At 45.6% G+C, this 18,647-nt stretch overlaps 3 protein-coding genes across 3 annotated transcripts; all 3 read left to right on the top strand.

The window, feature by feature from the left end:
• The first annotated feature begins 367 nt into the window (after positions 1 to 367).
• On the top strand, positions 368 to 1,653 carry LOC131261462 (integrator complex subunit 12-like). The gene has a single exon (XM_058263503.1). The coding sequence runs from the start codon at positions 430 to 432 to the stop codon at positions 1,576 to 1,578; it is 1,149 nt and encodes a 382-aa protein (XP_058119486.1). The 5' UTR covers positions 368 to 429; the 3' UTR covers positions 1,579 to 1,653.
• A 1,383-nt stretch (positions 1,654 to 3,036) lies between these two features.
• Positions 3,037 to 10,313, top strand: LOC131260754 (alkyldihydroxyacetonephosphate synthase). Its single transcript, XM_058262565.1, has 5 exons — positions 3,037 to 3,143; positions 7,109 to 7,195; positions 7,273 to 8,464; positions 8,630 to 8,734; positions 9,390 to 10,313. The coding sequence occupies exons 1-5, from the start codon at positions 3,037 to 3,039 to the stop codon at positions 9,750 to 9,752; spliced, it is 1,854 nt and encodes a 617-aa protein (XP_058118548.1). The 3' UTR covers positions 9,753 to 10,313.
• Positions 10,314 to 11,191: 878 nt separating this feature from the next.
• Positions 11,192 to 12,920, top strand: LOC131260761 (odorant receptor 49b-like). The gene is made up of 5 exons (XM_058262576.1): positions 11,192 to 11,715; positions 11,985 to 12,239; positions 12,339 to 12,438; positions 12,523 to 12,783; positions 12,855 to 12,920. The coding sequence occupies exons 1-5, from the start codon at positions 11,192 to 11,194 to the stop codon at positions 12,918 to 12,920; spliced, it is 1,206 nt and encodes a 401-aa protein (XP_058118559.1).
• The last annotated feature ends 5,727 nt before the right edge of the window (positions 12,921 to 18,647 follow it).

An 18,647-nucleotide genomic window follows, 5' to 3' on the forward strand; every position in this document is an offset into this window, starting at 1 on the left:
TTTATTAAAAGACGCACACCAAACTGCACAGAAAGGATTTGCTTTTGCTTAGTTTGTGATTGCCAAAGGAATTCGTTTATCATACCATTTGTTTGACCTGTACCGCTTGACCTGTAACTCTTTTTCGAGTTTAATTGAAAGAAGGGATACTCAGATCAATTGGTTTTCATAGTACCAAATTACAGTAGCTTTAAATCTATCTGTCGAACTATAAAAATTGCCTTTTCTAGTGACCCGATTTGATAAGCGGCTTGAGAAAAAGTCGATCAAGCCGGTGTCTGGTGTCGTGCAAAGCGACATTTGTACGGCTCCATCGAATGTCAACAAACAATTGTTTACATACATGCAAAGTTGTTTCTACTTGTGCTAGCACATAAAGTATAGTCCACTGGACTTTCCTTGATTAATCGCCTTCAATCAACTGTAAGGATGTCCGCTGCTCTAGACGTAGATCCGACGTTCAAGCACGCGCTCAAGCTGCTACATTCGTCCAATTCCGATTCGACGGAAAAGATACGCAACCTGCTGGACGAGCTCATCAAACAGCGCTATGGCAGCAGTAAAACGCTTATCAATACGCTCAGCAAAAAACATTTGGCCGAGGAGCCGCTGGCCGGCGGAAGCAATCTGTACGTGCGGAAGCAGAAAGTGATTGAACCAAAACCCGTTGTTCCGGTAATAGATCTTGACCCCGACCCGGAACCATTAGGCCCCGGTACGATCGAGTGCGTAGTGAACGCACCGGAGGCGCTAACGATGCCACCGATATCGTCCGGTCCAATACTGATATCAACCTCGGACTTGGAAGGTAATGATTCCGACGATGACGTCGTGATGGAGGAGGACAAGCTGAAGGAGCTGGAGGACTTGATGTGTGTCGTGTGTCGCTTGATGGATGTGAGCGCCCGTAATCGGCTGGTCGAGTGTGCCGACTGCCACGCGCTGTACCATCAAGAGTGCCACAAACCGGTCATTTCGGAGGCAGACGCTAATGACGAGGAAAACGCCTGGTACTGCACCCTGTGCCGCAGCAAGCAGACCCTCAACAAATTGACTCCTCCTCCGGTAGTGTCGACACCGCCAATTACCATAGCAACGTCACCTTCGCCGACCATTGGAAGCTCGACATCAAAGTCGTCATCGTCGTCACATTCCAAGAGCAGCAGCAGTAAACCGAGCGAATCGTCATCTACCTCCAGCTCGTCGGGCAAGCACAAATCGTCCAGCTCCAAAAGCGGTAGCAGCAGCTCAAGCAAATCATCCGAATCTTCGCACGAACGCGATAGGGATCGTGACCGTGACCGGGGTGAGCGAGATCGCGATCGAGACCGTGAGCGAGAACGTGATCGCGACCGCGATCGAGATCGAGATCGTGATAGGGAAAAGGAGCGCGAAAAATCCTCCAAATCTTCCTCGACCAGTAGCACCTCATCGTCCACCGGGAGTGCTGAGAAATCTTCCGCCGGCGCCGGAACCGTAGGCACGCCGAATATCAACATCATCAGCGCCGATAAACGCTTGCAAATGATGAAGAAAAAGGCGGCCAAAATGCAGGATAGCAAACGAAAGCACAAGTAGAGGAAAAATAGTTGTATGTGTTCCATTTAACAAACATATTTTAATAGAGAATAAACTTTGGCTTTAATGATCCGTATTGTAGTTATGCGAAATGTTTCCATTTAATTGCGAATAAACATCGACAGAGAAACGGTTGATTGTAATATTACGTGTAACTTTATCTAGAAATTAACAAGTTTGTTAGTTACAAATTTTTCAAGAAATAAGTTCAAAAAATTTAGTTTGTTGATGGCTAAGTTCGGCGTGTTTTAAAAGCGTACACTTTGCGTATAAACTCCAAGATAAAAATTTCAGCAAACACCAGCCACCATGCGCACGCGTTATTGAAAGAGCCGGTAGGCACGTTGAAACGTCCCGGGTGTACCGGCAAATTGAACAATGCATTTCCACACCGGAACTGTCATTTGTATCGCCATCACGCGGCCTGTTTGATGGAGTTTGTTGGAAACCGAAAAAGGGGGTTGAACACTACAGGGTGAAATGGACACCATTTTCTCTCGTTCTCCTTCGTTCTCTAAAATTCTCTCGCCTAATGCCTACGGCTAGCAATATAAATATACTATCACGCGGTCCTGCACTACTCTCCCGGCGTACGATTTTTCGCGGTTGAATTTTCTCCTTCTCGCTACGCTGTTCTTATCACTCCCTCTTTTTCTAGCACGTCTTTTGCTACTAGCGTTTTCACAAGCGAGTTCCAAGCACCAGTTATTCGACGACGGTGGTTCGGACTCGCTGCACGGGATTCTCTGGTGTACCGTGTGACTTCGCTGCCCCGGGGCCTCTTCCATTCGAAGCGTGTGATTTAGCCCAGTCCTTACTTTTCGTTAATAATTTGCATTCAACTTGCAATTTACTCCCAAAGGACAGTAAATTGGTACATTAAGAAAAAAGGACATTGCCTGCGGTGTTCTCACAGCTCGCTGGTGAAAACTAATCGATACCAAAAAGTGGCCTGTATCGTCCAACCGGTGCTCACAGTGTCCCAGTGAAGGCTGGCGTGAAGTCCGCACCGCAACGCCACACAACATTCCGTGTCCGAGATTTTACTTCTTCAAACCGATTATACCGAGCGTGCCGAGGTTGGCTGAAATTAATTGTAATCGCAGCTTCGTCTCGACATTAATTTAGCGCCAGCTTGTGCCCACCCGTCTCGCACCCCGTTCTCGACTTGACTGTGCCCGAGTGTTTCGCCAGGCGTTGCGGGTTCCGGAAGGAAAAGGAGTTTTTCTTCGCGACGCTAGATGCGCGCTGGATGCGGTGCTGAATGCGAACGCCAAAAATCAATAAACAACCGTTGGCCTGCTGCTTCGGGCGGCAACTTGTCAGCCGCACGCACCACCAGTAACGTTGTGAAATTAGCAGCTCTATGCCATCTGCAGCACCTTGACGGAAGTGCCCGCCCCGTGACGGAGGAATTTTGGAACGAAAGGTTCCCAGTGGTGAAAAGCGGATTCGGGAATGTCGTCGTCTGCCGAGCAAACCGACGCTGTCGGAACCCAGCCAGTAGGGGCAAAGTTTGATCCGACTGTGCCGAGGAAAATCATCAGTGCCATCCCGAAGCAAAGGTTTGTGTCCCGCTTTTGTTTTACATAATTTTCGACACGTCCATGAGTTTTATTTTTCGATTTTTCAACCGAAAAAACAAGAGTACCAATATTGTGATTTTTTTTGTCATATGCGACAAATTTTCCATGCTTTTCCTCAAGGGCTAAAAGAGCTTGCGTCCTGCAACCACTCTCCACTGCGGATCGGAGTAAAATACTTGTTTCGAGTTGGTAAAAGGAAAAGCGCCATCTCGAGACGAAAAACGTGCACTTTTTACACCGGCCGATGAAAACTCCCGGAGAGCGGCTAGCAGAGAGTGGGAGAGAGTGTGTTTGACTTTTCCGGGAGCATGCAGCGAGTCCTGACACTTTCCCAGGCGTTCGTTGACCGTAGCACGTAGTCGAACACAAAACACATACGCACACGCGCACCCCCCTTGTTCCAGCAGGGAAAACCATTCTTCCCTTGCCTGGTTTGTGTTTGTTTTGAGCAGGAGTTTACTTGTAGGAGGGTTTTTTTTTTCATTTTACTCTGTGCATATTATGTCTCGGTCGGCCACATGGCTTCGTTTAATGTTCCGAATGTGTTGGTGCCATTTTCCAACTAACTCCGAACGCATGCACGTGCTAACGTAAAACCGAAGTTTCCACGTGTCAGGTACTTGCAGCGGAAAATCCTCGCATGTGCTTGGTTTTTTTATAACGATTCGTTCACCTTATACGGCCATGTTTTCTGTTTGTTTCATTCGTGAATAATTTCTAACCTAACATTTTCACTTAAAAAAAATGAACAATTTTTCACGATTTTGCATGCAAAAAATTGGAAAATGGTTACAACTTTACCAGCATTATCATTAAAACTGAATCCGCCGTGGTCAAAACATTAAAAGAACTACGTTTGATAATATGTTCGCTCTTCCAGCTAGATCGCGGAGTAAACTTGTTTGATGTTGTGAGACATTTCCTGCCCACCGAACTCAGCTGATTTGATTTCTTGTCTATTTTGTCACTTAGAAACTAAAGTTAAAAATCATTAGGAATCCTTAGTTCGGCCACGGATCGTGCTGCGGGACCAGAAATTGCAACAGAGGCCATAAAAGCATGCGGAAGGAAAAATAGCATTTCGCTCTTTGGCCCGGAATGTCACTTCAACTGACCATATAGTTAAGAAAACCCTTAGAAAAGATGGACGGACTCAATGGAGCCACTCAAACAAAACGGCTCGAAGCTCTGGTGAAAAATGTTTTCAGATAGTGCGAAGTACTATTCTATGACTTTTCTTATCTTCTTTGCATAGTGATTGACCGTTAAAAAAAAATTGGCAAAATCGTTCAGAATATTTTCAAAGTTTTCTTTCGACTCATTGTTTTTTATTTATTTATTAGAGAATTTGTCAGCTCGCATCTAAAGTAGTGTTTTGCTTAATGAATCTTTTCGCGAGATTCATTCATATGAATCGATTCATCGTGAAATGTACATTTCGAGAAAGATATCTTTCACCTAAGATTCATTCAGAAGGATTCATGAATCTTTGCGGATTCAAATCTTCAAAGCTTAATGAATCTTTCGAAACCTCAATGAATCTTCATGAATCTTTCATGGATCTGTCACGAATCTAATTCTTTCATAGGCGTGGATAATACGACCAAAAAACAAGGGTCCCTCAACCCATTTTTGGCTGGTGACTTTTCTTCAGTTAGTGTGTCTTCAGGATTTATGAATCTCTAGACGAAAGATTCATTAATCCCTTGTGAGACAGAGATTCATTCAGATTCGTGAATCTGAATCAGATTTACACAACTCTAATCTAAAGTTATCTGCTTTATTAACGTAAAGCGACTTAGTAAAGCGAAAGTAAAACAGTAGCGAGAGGCACAGTCCAAACCTTTTTCGTAACGCCTTTCGTATGTTCTATGCTCACTCATGGGCCAACAACACGAAACAAGACACCAAATATAGGTCAAACACTTATGGTAGCGGCCATCTTCATCATCATCGGCGGCACTTTAGTGTGTAACTAAAAATAAATCAGACCGAAAAAAGGAAGCAATACCAGCGCTTACACCCGAAACAGTGAGCTAATTTTGGAATTGTTCACACCGGTAAACCAGTGGTTGTTCAAGCAGCAAATTTTTATTGCTTAAAAGTCAAATGCGGAGAATGACTTAACCAATTAAAACTGATTACTACAGAAACGCGTTACGAAAAACAGATACGATCATAATTACCCTCCGATGGTGCCTTACGTCGGGTTGTATTGCATCGCATTAACAATTACTTCCTTGCATTGTCAGGTGCTTTATCTTCCCTTAAGGTACTAGAACTTTATCTTCTAATTGAAGCTTATCGTTTTCACCTCGTCAACGATTGTCAATGTTCTTCCGCCGGTTGGTTTCCCTTTCGTCGGTTTGTGCGGTCCGGGATTATCTAATCACACACGTTCCATCCGGCCACGGTTGCACAACCAGGGTCGTCTGATGTCACCCAACCGTTCCGGTGCGATCCACCTTTGGGTAGAAAAAAGGGCAGGGTTGTTGCAAAATCCATCCATCAATTCCCGGAGCCCGGATTTTGAAGGCATGGTGCAACCGTGTCCAGGGCAGAGAACTCGTTGGGGATTCTCGCTTGGTAGTCCCCTTCTTGTGCCCTCCTTCTTCATGATCAAACATTTATACCTTTGCCTAGGCTTTGAGGTATGTTTACCATTGGGATCCACCCGGCATCCATAGGCTTCAGCGTGTTTTCGAAACCGATAACCGGCGGTTATCATATCACATGGTGTGAAGCCAAACCCTAGGATTGTGTATTATAACAAGTATAGAATGTTCGTTTTGAGCAGTACAAATTAAAATCAAAGCATTTAGCTTTAGTTTCACTTGAAACCACACTGCTCCGTTCATACGTTCAGTCTTTTAATTAAATATTTAGTTCCCCAACAACTCACCTCAAGTACCGCAGAACTAGACTACATTTACCAGGTTGTCAATGGCAGGGTTAAAATTGTTGGCGCCAAAAACGCCCCAGTACGAAACGAATATCTGGTCATTGTGAACTCGATATTTTCTATTTCATTACATTTGAAGCGTTGCGATCATGCTTACATCGCATTTCGGCCACGGTGAAGCGTACGCAATAGTGCAGCCCATCGATCACAGCCGATCGGTGTCGAGTTCTACGCGCAAATTTGGTGGCCCTGTGGCCTGGTAGGGCAGGACGGTAGGACCCAACCGATCTAGGCATAATTTTGCCGGTGTGCTCCAAGGCATCGACGGAGTGTACCACCAAATCAGTTGTTGTAGCGAAGTCAATAAAGTTAGATATAAACTCAAAAGACGTCCCCTATACGACTCAGTTTTTACCTATATTTGTTTAAGACTGTTGCGTGTTATTTTACAAATGTAAGGAAAACATTAATGTACCTTGTTACGAATCAAAGTGTTATGGATTGATTGACATTAAAAACATTCAGCATATTGTAACCGATCATTGAGATCCAATACGACAGGAGTGCAAGCCCGAGAATGCTACAGTACTGTACTCACACAAGTGATGGAGCTAAATCTAAAAAAATCGAGTTGCTGTGGAAGTCGGTCTTAATTTTTCATTTTTTTTTTTATGTTAAACCAGTTAACAACTGAAATATATCATTCTTTGCCTTTCGTTAGCAATTTGATAGAGTTAACAATTATATAACCACAATCATGCTAAATAACTATTTGAATGTAATCTTAACTTTTGTTTGATCTATCTCTATGGTCTAAAAATTCGAATCTCCAATGATTTCTATGAAATATTATTTTCGAAAGACTCATAAAACACAATTCTACAATTTAGTACTACTAATGTAAATATTTTATCTAATTAAGACAACTATAAATTTAAATAGCTTACTTAAACCTTTTTAAAATAATATTTTATATGTGTTCCCTAATGAGTACTTCGCTCGTTTATTCTAACCACCTGCTGTGTTAATTTTGTTTCCTCAGACAGAAGCTTCTGAAATGGAACGGTTGGGGCTACAAGGACTCCCGGTTTATGTACCAGGACGGAACGATCGTGTTCTCCGGTGATAGGTAAGCTCGAAAGAATATTTCGCCATTCGTATACCTCATTAACTCCTCTTTCTTTCGCTGATCAACCTCCCGCCTAGGTATCCAATTGGCGGAAATGTGCCGCTGCCGCATTTGCGTGACTATGTGGTGGAAAATTTCAATGTGGACCTGAGCGACCGGCGCGAGGGAGTCCCGGTGCCGAGCTCGTTCCCAGCGCCCGTACCTTGTCAGCAGTTTCTGGAAGCGATCGACCGGCACGGGGTCGAATGGTCACAGGATGGCGAGGATCGGTTGATCCGCTGCCACGGGCAGACCCTGCACGACGTCCATATGCTCCGTACGGGCACCTACAAGCGCATCCCGGACGTGGTGATTTTCCCGACCGGCCACGACCAGGTGCTGCAGATCGTGCGCGCCGCCAACGTCCACAACGTGGTGCTGATTCCGTACGGCGGCGGTACGTCCGTTTCCGGGTCGGTTAGCTGCCCAGAGGGCGAGCAGCGTCCCATCGCCGCCCTCGATACGACCCAGATGAACCGGCTGCTCTGGCTCGATCGGCAGAACTTGACCGCGTGCTTCGAGGCGGGCGTGGTCGGACAGGACCTGGAGCGGGAAATGCGCCAGCTCGGCTTCACCGTCGGCCACGAACCGGACAGCTACGAGTTTTCCACACTTGGCGGCTGGGTGGCAACGCGCGCCTCCGGCATGAAGAAGAACGTGTACGGCAACATCGAGGATCTGGTGGTGCGTGTCCGTATGGTGACGGGGGCGGGCGGTGTGCTGGAGCGCGGCCTGGCGGTGCCACGCGTGTCCTCCGGGCCGGACTTTAACCACGTGGTGCTTGGCTCGGAGGGCACGCTGGGCGTGGTGACCGAGGTGGTCATTAAGATCCGACCCCTACCAGCCGTCCGACGTTACGGGTCGCTCGTGTTCCCCGACTTTGGGGCGGGAGTTCGGTGTCTGCGCGAGGTCGCCCGGGAGCGCCTGCAGCCCGCCAGCATCCGACTCATCGACAACGAGCAGTTCGTGTTCGGACAGGCGCTGAAGGTGCCTGGCGGCCTGCTGGACGGTATTGGCGATCGGCTGAAGCGGGCCTACCTCACACAAGTAAAGCGCGTCCAGCTGAATCGGATCGCGATCGCAACGCTTCTCTTCGAGGGCCACGCCGACCAGGTGAAGAAGCAGGAGGCGCAGATATTCGCGATCGCCAAGCGGTACGGTGGCTTCTCGGCCGGCAGCAGCAACGGCGAAAAGGGCTACATTCTAACCTTCGTCATCGCGTACATCAGGGTGAGTGTGTCGTGCTGTTCGAGTGGTTTAATGGCGTCAAACAGTCATAAGAGCCGATTAGCAAACATCGATTACATCTAACAAACATCTTCAACCCTAAAAGGGTCATTCTATTCTACTTTGCACAATTTCACGCTGTTCTCTTTTCCCGCTTCCCTCCGCTAGGACTTGGCACTCGAGTACAGCATCGTTGCAGAGTCGTTCGAGACCTCGGTTTCCTGGGACCGGTGCGAATCGCTGTGCATCAACGTCAAGAGCTGCGTTCGAAAGGTAAAGTTGAGTTCATCGTTTCGGAACAGCCATACAAATTGTCATCTGTTGATAGCCCCTCGCCTTAAACACAGTCCCCTCACAGTGAGTGTCGAGCTGTGTTTTACTGCCACCAAACCAATAGCTCTCCGAAGAGCGTGAAGTGTTAGATAAATCAGGTGTTCGCTAATTACTTGCCTAAGTCAGACGAAGGGCAAAGCTCTCCAGTTGAGGTTTTTTTTTTATTGTTTGTTTATTTCAACCCAACCTGCTGTCCCACGCGTAACTGCAGCAACTGTGTTGTTTAGAATGCGATGCGTTAGCGTTTTTGAAAAGTGCATAAGCATTGATTTTTTCTTAACGAACGGTATTGCAGTGTATTAACGAACAACATTTTGATTACAATTTAAAAGGTATATGTTTTCCATGAGATTTGTTCTCCTGCGTTGTGCTCTAGTACGTGAATATACGATATTGAACATGATTGGAACTTGTCTCGGAATTTGGATTCGTCTCGGACCGCTTTACGATCAACTTTTAAGTTTCGTCCATGTAACATGATGATTTCGATTCAATATTTACAAATTACGAATGTGGGAATTAAAATTCTGCAATAAAAATAATCCATCGATAATTTTTTTTCTTATCTAATACTCTTCTATTTTGCTCCTTTCAGGAATGTGCCAAACACAACATCCAATACTACCTCATCTCCTGCCGCGTGACGCAGACGTACGATGCCGGTGCCTGCGTATACTTCTACTTCGGCTTCAACCATGTCGGCTTCGCGAACCCGGTCCACATCTACGAGGAGATCGAAAATAAGGCGCGTGACGAGATCCTGGCGTCCGGTGGTTCCATCTCGCACCACCATGGCGTCGGCAAAATCCGATCGCGCTGGTATCCACAGAGTGTGTCCGACGTGGGCGTGCAGCTCTACAAGGCCACCAAGCGCGAGCTCGATCCGAACAACATTTTCGCCGCCGGTAACCTCCTACCGCCTGAACCGTCGCCAACCAGCCTAAAGGCCAAGCTGTAGAGGTCGTCGGGAAGCGTCGGAAGTTCTGTAACGGGATCGAGCGCAGAACATTAACCAATCAACACCACTGGACAGAGTGGAATTCGGAATCTTTAAGCCGCACGGATACATTTTGCTGCTTGGCGCTTCAAACCGGAGGGAAATGGCAGTTTCGAGGCAGGGCGAAACAACTCTGTTTGTTGTAGTGCGACATTTCATCGAGTCCAGTGGATCTACGTGTGTGTTCACAATACGCTTTTGTTATATCTTATGCGATACTTACAAAAACAATCCCAAACGTGAAGAGTAAAGAAAAAGTTACATTCCATGCTTATGCTCTCCAGCGTCAAAAAATCCAAAGTAGTCGCTTGCTGTACATTACGTTAGTTGCATCTAGCTTTACCTTAAGTCATCAATCCAGCAATTGAAATTGGTTTTAGTTTATGTTTTTACATTCTTTGTTATTAGTGCGATTTGATGTGTGGTTTTTTCCTCTCCTATAGTGCAATTTCTGTTAATCGTCCTGAAGGTATCGGCAGGAAGTGGTCATTTGTTGAAGCTCTCAAATTTGTTTGTGCGAATTTAAGTGAAATAAAAAGTATATAAGAAAAAACAGCTGCAGCTCAATCTATGTTCCTTGTCCAACGAAAAACGTTATTAGCATTGTTTTCAGCAAGCATTATTTTCGAACAAAAACATATCAAACTGAGATGATTGTAAGAATGTGGGCTTGAATTTTGCCAACTCAACTATATTGAATCCGTACTAAGACTTCTCTTTATCTGAACATAGAATCAATCAGAATAGATTCGAACTATCAGGATTTCTTCCTGATGAGTTATTAGATTTATCACTTTTAGACTATTTTTAAAATAACCTTGGATCTTCGGGAACTGTTAGGCTGTCGAAAAAACCCTTGAATGCTTTGAGTGGAATGTTGCTGCACTATTAAAGTGCATCAACTCGTCCAACCATTTCATTGCGCTGCACGGTATCGTTTTGTTATCTGCTGTTTGCATTCCTTACCCCGTCCGCCCAGTACCAGCTCCTCGAGTAAGAAAATAAACCACAACAACTCCTAACGACGGTTTGCATAATGCAGGTCGGCACAATGTGAACCAGTGTGTCCGATAATTGGCATGATAATTAAATTCAATAGTTGCACAAACTAGCTTCACCCCCGTCCAGCTAATGGGCCAAATCGAGCATCGATTTGTTTGGTTTTGTTGAGACAGCGTGCCTTAACATGAACGGCTGACGATAGGAATTCTAGTCGTAATTTCTAGCTAAAGGTCACCAAATGTCGCATCGGAAAACGTCAGCTGTAGGATCCGGCTCTTCACTAATTGGATCCCCTATAAAACAGGTTCACCAAACGAGCCGCGATTCAGATTTTGGTGGTTTGTGGTACAATTGTAAACATTGAAAAGATAACATCCGAGATCAACAGGAACTCTTCGATGGAGCACGCCGAGCGTCAGCATGGACAATTTCCCCTCATGGAGCTCTGTATCAGGATGCTGCGGAAGCTGAGTTTATGGAACCAGGCGCCTGGAGGAACATTCTCAATTAGGGGCTACTTGAACGTAGGAAGCTATATGCTCGTTTGGGTCATGCCGAGCTTTGTGTTCATTGTGACTACGCAGGATAATGTTACGCTGCTGCTAAAGGCGGTCACCGAGCAGATCGTGTTCTTTACTATCTTCTACAAGTTCTGCTCATTTGTGTACAACTTTCGGCAGTGGGAGTCATTGTTCTACGATCTACAGCGAACGTATACTAGCGTGCAGTCCGATCCCGACGCCGAGGTTCAAGCTGTCCTGACACACGTGCGCAAGGTGGCATACTATGTGACGCGCTACTACTGCACGATAGTGACATTCAATATCATGGTATACGGCATTTTCCCAATGATCTACGTAATAATCAAGTATGCCATTACGGGCACCTATAGTGTTCCTCTATCGACACCGATCGAAGGATGGTATGCCTAGTTAACATGTCGTAATTTGGACGCACGAGAGCGAGCTTGAGGAATGATAGTAGTGAGAACTTAGTTTGACAATCTGGATTTTTTATTTTTGTTTTGTTTCCGGTATTAGTTTCAAATTTTTCAACAAAGTCCGACATTTGTTTTGTATCTTTTCTTGTATTTGAGTTCGAAAACATAGTGGTTGACTTCAGGAGCTTGTTAACAAAAAGTACACTCATAATATTGAATATACTTGGTTTGATTAAAATTTTCTATTACAGCTACTTCATTCCAGGTTATAAAACTGAGTTTTGGATATGGCTGCCGTTCAATGGCATGCTCAATGTAGTTCTTCTACTACACGGTCTGATGCTTCTTCCAATGGAATGCTTCGTCTGGATCATGATCTACGATATTGCATGCCTTTTCCGTATTCTTCGCATTAAAGCTAGACTGCTTGGTACGGTGCAGGGTAAGGATGTTCAATGGCATGCCGAAATCGAAAACTTCGTGTCACTACATGATTGTACCTTGCGGTAGGACAAATGTGAAATGAATCTTTGATAAATGATTCACTAATGGTAATGCACTTTCGATCTGTGATTTTTGGTGTTTTTGTTCAATCTCCACTTCAGTTGCGCTTCAGCCCTGGAGGAAATCCTCTCCGGTCAGATGCTATTTTTGTACACGTCGACAATATTTTCCCTCTGTCTGCTGATGACGGTGATCTCCGTTGTGCGTATAACGATTGTGTTGAATATTTTAAATAAGTCACTTATTGACACAATAATCGAAATATTTTGACAAATTTGTTTCCAGGCTTTCAACGACACTCATTTGATGATATGTATGTTGGTTGTGATCAACTACTGCATGTTTCAAACGTTCTGCTTCGCCATGTTGGGTACCGAGCTGATTGAGGAAAGTTCCTCGGTTGCCGACGCGATTTTTCACAGCTCCTGGTACACCCGGTCGCATCTTGAGCAGCGCGATCTGGCATTCGTACTGTTCCGAGCGCAGCGACCGGTCAAATTGACAGCAGCGAAACTGTTCATTGTTACACGCGTGTCTTTTGCGCAGGTAATGTCATCGTCGATTTTGCCTGTTTGATTATTTAGCATAAGCTACAGCTACAAAATAATCTATTGCAGGTTTTAAAACAAGCGTATACGATTTTCACACTGATGTCTCAGTTTTTGGGTGAAAATGTAAATTGAGATCATCCGTCTCAAATGTGCATTCGATTAAAAACTGAACATGGGAATTTTATCAACAAAGCAAATTCTATTCCACCAGAAAGCCTTCAAAGAGTGGCACTAATTCGCAAGCTAAATATTTTGCACAATTCAAATTAAATTATGGTGTACGATCCACCCTGACAGATCAGCAAAAGAAATTGAAGCCCCTTCAGATATGCAATACGCATAGCATGTCATTAAGCGGTAGGTTAAATCATCGCCTTGCGCCTTAAGCTATACCTTATTTCAGCACCTCTAACCTGTTCAAAATTTAACGGAACGTTTGCGACGGAAGCGGCAATTAATACGTTTTAAGGAATAAAACTTGCTTTTCGATAGTATTCTTAATCTGTTCTTAATTTTAGTTCTAAACAAATGTCTGCATGGAACGATGTGTTATCAAGATAAACATCTTCCGTAAATGCTCTCAACATAGTTCATAATTTTCATCACTACTTTTTACCCTTCTCATCGGAAAGTGCTACAGGGAATGCATCGGTAAGTGCCTTCTGCTAAAACGATCAGATTCGATGCGCATTTTCTGTTTTCCTGCAAGGCGAGACGCGCCAAACAAACAAATAAACAAACTACCAGAACTCAGCTGCAATGCGTTGCTGTATAGGAGCGTTGTTGATATTTGTCAAAGAGTGCTCTCAGCGAGATCATAATTTACGGATTAATGTCCTTAAAGAGCATCTCACCCACAGTCGGTTGAGTCATACGAAAATGGGCATTAAAAATAGACACCCTGCCCTAGATCGTCAGGTCATCCACGCACCGTAGAACAAGTTGTGCTGAGCAGCCTATACATATAATGAGGGTTGTTTTCAAACGACAATCTCAGGGGTTGGATAGTGTACGAACAAACATTATCAGTAGCTTTCGTTTCGGTAGCACCTGTTCGGTGATTCCACCGTCTGCAGCCGTGCGTTTATATCGCACTGACGAACGATGACGATATTGGTTAGGACATTCGTCACGTGTCCGATGGCTTCACTCAACGGTACGTCATTTTCGCATCGCTATGACGTAAACAAGCCAAACCATGCGGTGCGTTTGAACCGTAGAAAATGAAACAAAAATTAACTACAGCGACATTGCCATCTCCGGGTCGCAATGGCTTGATTTTAGGGACAACGACGTTGGAGTTTGAGCGTACACGAGCTTCTGCAATCCTTTTCATAGCATTTCGTCAGATTTCCTTTTCCAAAAATGAAATCAACTAATAACGCTAGGGAGCGAGCTGGAGTTTACTCATGGTACTGTCATGAGTCAGTTAGAATCTGCCGAAGCTAATTACCCTTCATGATGTTTCCCATTACTCCCCACACCTGCTGTAACCTTGTAAGGGGTGACCTGTTGCGGGTGACGAAAGATTTTTTCCTCATTATAAACTGGAAAACAGAAACAGCAAAAGCGGTTACTCTGGAACCAATTAAGCTGACATCGTCGCGCAACTTCATTCTTTCATGAGTCAGTCGCGGCCATTAGATGGCGACCGGGGATCGCTATGCGCAATTCCTGCACCTGTACATCAAAGCTCAGCCGGGTAGCTCGCCTGATTCCACGGGCAGCTTATGGCATCGAAGTCATTCGTAAAGGGGGAAAAACGACGGAGACACCGCCACTTGATCACACCGCCTTACACGTGCCACTAATCCGGGATCGAATCGTGATCGCCGGCGAGCCGGTAGGACTAGGCAAACCTGGGAGGATCCATGCCCGATCGGTCATAGCAACCTGTCACGTTTGTTCGAAGAAATTTTAACGCACACCACGATTGTTTGTTGACTCATGCGAAGAGTTCTGGACGCTGACGCAAAGCAAGGTCGAGGAAGTGGTAACGATAGCCATGCATACATTAGGCAATGTGGTTCGGAAAACGTGTGTTGTTAGTCGTAAATATAACCTTTTGATTAGTTTTAATAATTTATATATACTGTTCTATGTAAAGATGCCTTTGATATGAATGAGTCAGTGTTCATCTGCATTACACGTAAATTAATTTAAAAAAAAAACCGTTGATTTCTAATATTAGCCTTATGTCTCATCCCTTTTACCTCTGATACAACTTTAGAAGTCCAAGATACAAGAGATTACGGTACTTTCGCTGAGTAGTAGTAAGGTTTTCATCATCCATTGGGGGTAGCTCGGCTTAGGGAGCCTAAATTAAGACGCACTCACATGTTTCCCAAAACGAACTCCAGAGGCGCCTATCAATTTTAGTTTATCGAGCAAAGGTATGTACGCCGGACCGGATAATGTGCTATGGAGGCGCCCCATATTCCCAGAACAGAAGTGACTGACCCAACTCAACTGGGAAACGAATCATCGAAATTCAACGAAGACAGTAGCACATGGTCGTTCCCGGCTCCGATGAACACGCACAGGCCTAAATTCCATCGACACTGAGTGTGAAGAGTTTTTGATGGAAAACAGCTTTTTTTAAACTATCTCATTTAATGATGACAATTTATGTTCGAAGGAAAAGGAGGGAAATATATTACTGATACTGACTATAAAATCGAGATCCAGTCTGCAATGTTGACGGTCGTAAATAAGACTTTGGGCCGGTCGGTCGGTCGCAAAATGACCGGATTGTACCCGTGAGTAAATCCCAACATAGACATTTATGATCACTATAATCCTGTCGACTACATCAACATAAAAAAACTAGACTTCATTCGGTTCGTTTTTACCTTAATTTTCGTAAGAGATCGATCGCCAAAAATAGGCGACCCACCAGGGAACAAACACATTAAGCAAAAAGGCGTTACGCCAACAATGGATCCCGCTGGCCATCATTGGAACGGGTATGGCAAAACCGTTTGGGGCTTTCAGACTTCCGTGGTTCGGAACTTTTAATGACCAAACCATTCGGATAAGTCGGAGACTGATGGAGGTGATTCATCATCGTTGAGAACATCTTAGTTGGAAGAGTAATCTTCTAAAATGCAATAAAAACGTGCACGTTACAAACAAAGCGAACGTTAAAAAGATCAATACAGATATACCAGCGTTGAGGTGAATCACAGATTCGGCTTTCACTTCACCGTGCCTGTCGATAACTGTAAATGTTTTATTTTTAATTACATTGTCTTCGTTACGGCAGCGGACTTGAGAACCACGTTTCGTAATGAGCCAACATCAACATCAGCGAATAGAAGGTGACATTTTTGCTTCGGACCGGGTGCGATCGATCTACTCGACTTGAACCCGATTGACATATCTGTCGAGGCGATAAAATAGCGGCCGGGTGTATAACGTCTCTGGCTGCAGTTCCCCCATTGTTTTGCGGTTTGCACGCAGATGAATAAGTGCTGACACCGCTTTGCGGTATCTGAAGTGATTGTTGGAGATAAAAATTTCCTTATTGCCGATCCCCTGGGGGCTCCTCGGGCAAGGTATGTGTCTGACCTTCGACTGGACACCTTCTTGTACTTATGACCACACCAAGATCGTTGCACCTTGAGCGCGCAAAATCCGTCACTTCCGCCTATTGCCCGTTGAACCCTAGCAGTCCGGCAATGGTCCCCCTCGTTAATGTGGTCTTACCACCTTCCACGAGGTTTCCTCCGGTCCAGATGTGTCGAACAAGTTCAGCCGTCCTTGGCTGGAACGCAGCGGCGATACTTCCGCGAAAAGGTCATTCCAACCCCTCCAGAAAACATGCCCGAGTGTCTGAGTCATCGGCGACGATGGCGGCGACTTATCGACGATTCCGCCGCCGTACGCACACCTTTATTTAATCGCACCATACTCGCTCCTCACGCCCTCCTTACGTTCTGCCCGAGACCGTTGATCGCGTCCGAGGGAGGGGGGAACGCGTCGCGATCACGAGTGGAGTTTTATCACGCTCGAGGGTGGTTGGCGCCTCCTGAAACTGAAGACAAGGGACCCCGGAAAGGGTGGCCGATGTTTCCGTTGCGTTTTTTTGCATGCGTACCACCACCGCAAGTTCTACCAACTTCCGTCTCTATTCTGAAACTTGCCGGATCCCGCTCGTGGAAGGTGAACGATCCACACCGCAACTGATCGGATTAAACAACATGTTCCTCAATTCCTGCGTAGCCGTGCACAGATACATGCGATAAATTAAACATCACAGTGAGACTACTGCCGACTCCCTAGAGGTCTGAATCATTCGGATGCCAAATCGAGAGGGCTAGAAGAAATTAAACATATTATCCATGAAGTTGCATCACGCTCTACCTCTACCCTGCGAGGGTTTCATTTCACAAGAACTTTGATGTTTAATTGCATCGATAAAAGTCACCGGCAAATGTTACTATTAGCAATCCCGGGTAAACGAGCGGTGCAAATCAGATGCAATCACTTTCAGTCATGAGGAAGGCATCTGGGGGTCTGCTCGATCGACACGAATGATTCTTTGTGAGTCATTTCGTACAAAAGATCAAAGAAATCGTAAACGTGCTGACGGGAGCGTCTGGTGAGGAATTGCTAATGAGGCAAACGGAAGCGTTACCGGCTACATGCCGGTAGTGTCTTTCGGTTGCCTCCGAAGATTTTAACCTTTTTTCACCCAACCGATTCCTTCCTTGTTTCCGCGAATGGTTAGGATGTGTTGTGTGAGTTAGCGGTGTAAACAGAAGATCGAATCACGTGCGTGCAGCAGTTAAACGGATCCTTTAAGGCCACTGCGTTCGATTATGGGCTTTTGTTGCTTTCTTAAGTAGGCGTAAAATCGTCAGCTAGTCTGCGGACCTAACCAACAAGATGTTTGAGTTATCCTTTACAAGGGTCCTATTGACATGTAATGCGATCGTGACCGTAAAATAAATCTTTCGTTTGTGATGTCGTTTCGCCGCCACTCGGCCGGTACAATAAAATCCTACAAACAACTATATGCGCTCGTTTACTGGCGAGACTTGCTTGATCCCCACAGTCACAGGTCGACAGCTGGGGGCCGGTTTTACGCGACATACACGAAAACGGACGCTAAATGGTTTAAAATTAATTCGTTCCCGGGGGTACCGCTGGCACTGGGGCGCAAGTGAGTCAACGTCGGGCCGTGCTGGCGTGGTATTGAAGAAGCAACCACCCAGCAATGGACCACCACCACCGGTGCTGCATTCGGCAAGCACTGAGGCACATCGGATCGGTGATTAACGATGATCGCCAGAAGTGTCAGGTGCGGAATCCTCGCTATTCTTCACACGCGCTCGCGCGCTCGTCTACCGATTCTTAGCTGTCATCGCGATGACGTACCATTTCGTGTGTCAACAGGCAGCGTGGAGATGTTGTAGCAAATGTCACCAACCAGCCCGCTTGGCACTTGGGCGCGGGAAATCGAGTCCACCTTCCAAAAATGGTCCGAAAGACGCGCAAACGCGCTCATCGCCACGAAGAAATCGTTCCATTTCCATTCTCCCCGGAGCTTCTCGGGGTGCGAAGAACGTAACGATCCAGATGCACTTGGGGGACATCATCCCACGACGTTGGCGTGCCACCGGACATCGGGTGTAAGTGTGCCGGCATGGATCCAAGGACCAGGTGGAGGTATGGGTAAGCGAATGCAAAATCGCTACCACGTTCCACATTCGGTTCGGGCATTCTATAGGGTCGGGTTGCGGATTTCGACGGGAGCCAAACGTGAAGCTATAACCCGTAGGTCTTTTGGTTCGGCAAGTTCAGAGTCGTTAGTCATCGCAGTCGCGGTCTATTGCATCGGCGTCGGGTGGTGGT

This window comes from Anopheles coustani, chromosome 3 (genome assembly GCF_943734705.1).
Source record: "Anopheles coustani chromosome 3, idAnoCousDA_361_x.2, whole genome shotgun sequence".
Classification (NCBI taxonomy): domain Eukaryota; kingdom Metazoa; phylum Arthropoda; class Insecta; order Diptera; family Culicidae; genus Anopheles; species Anopheles coustani.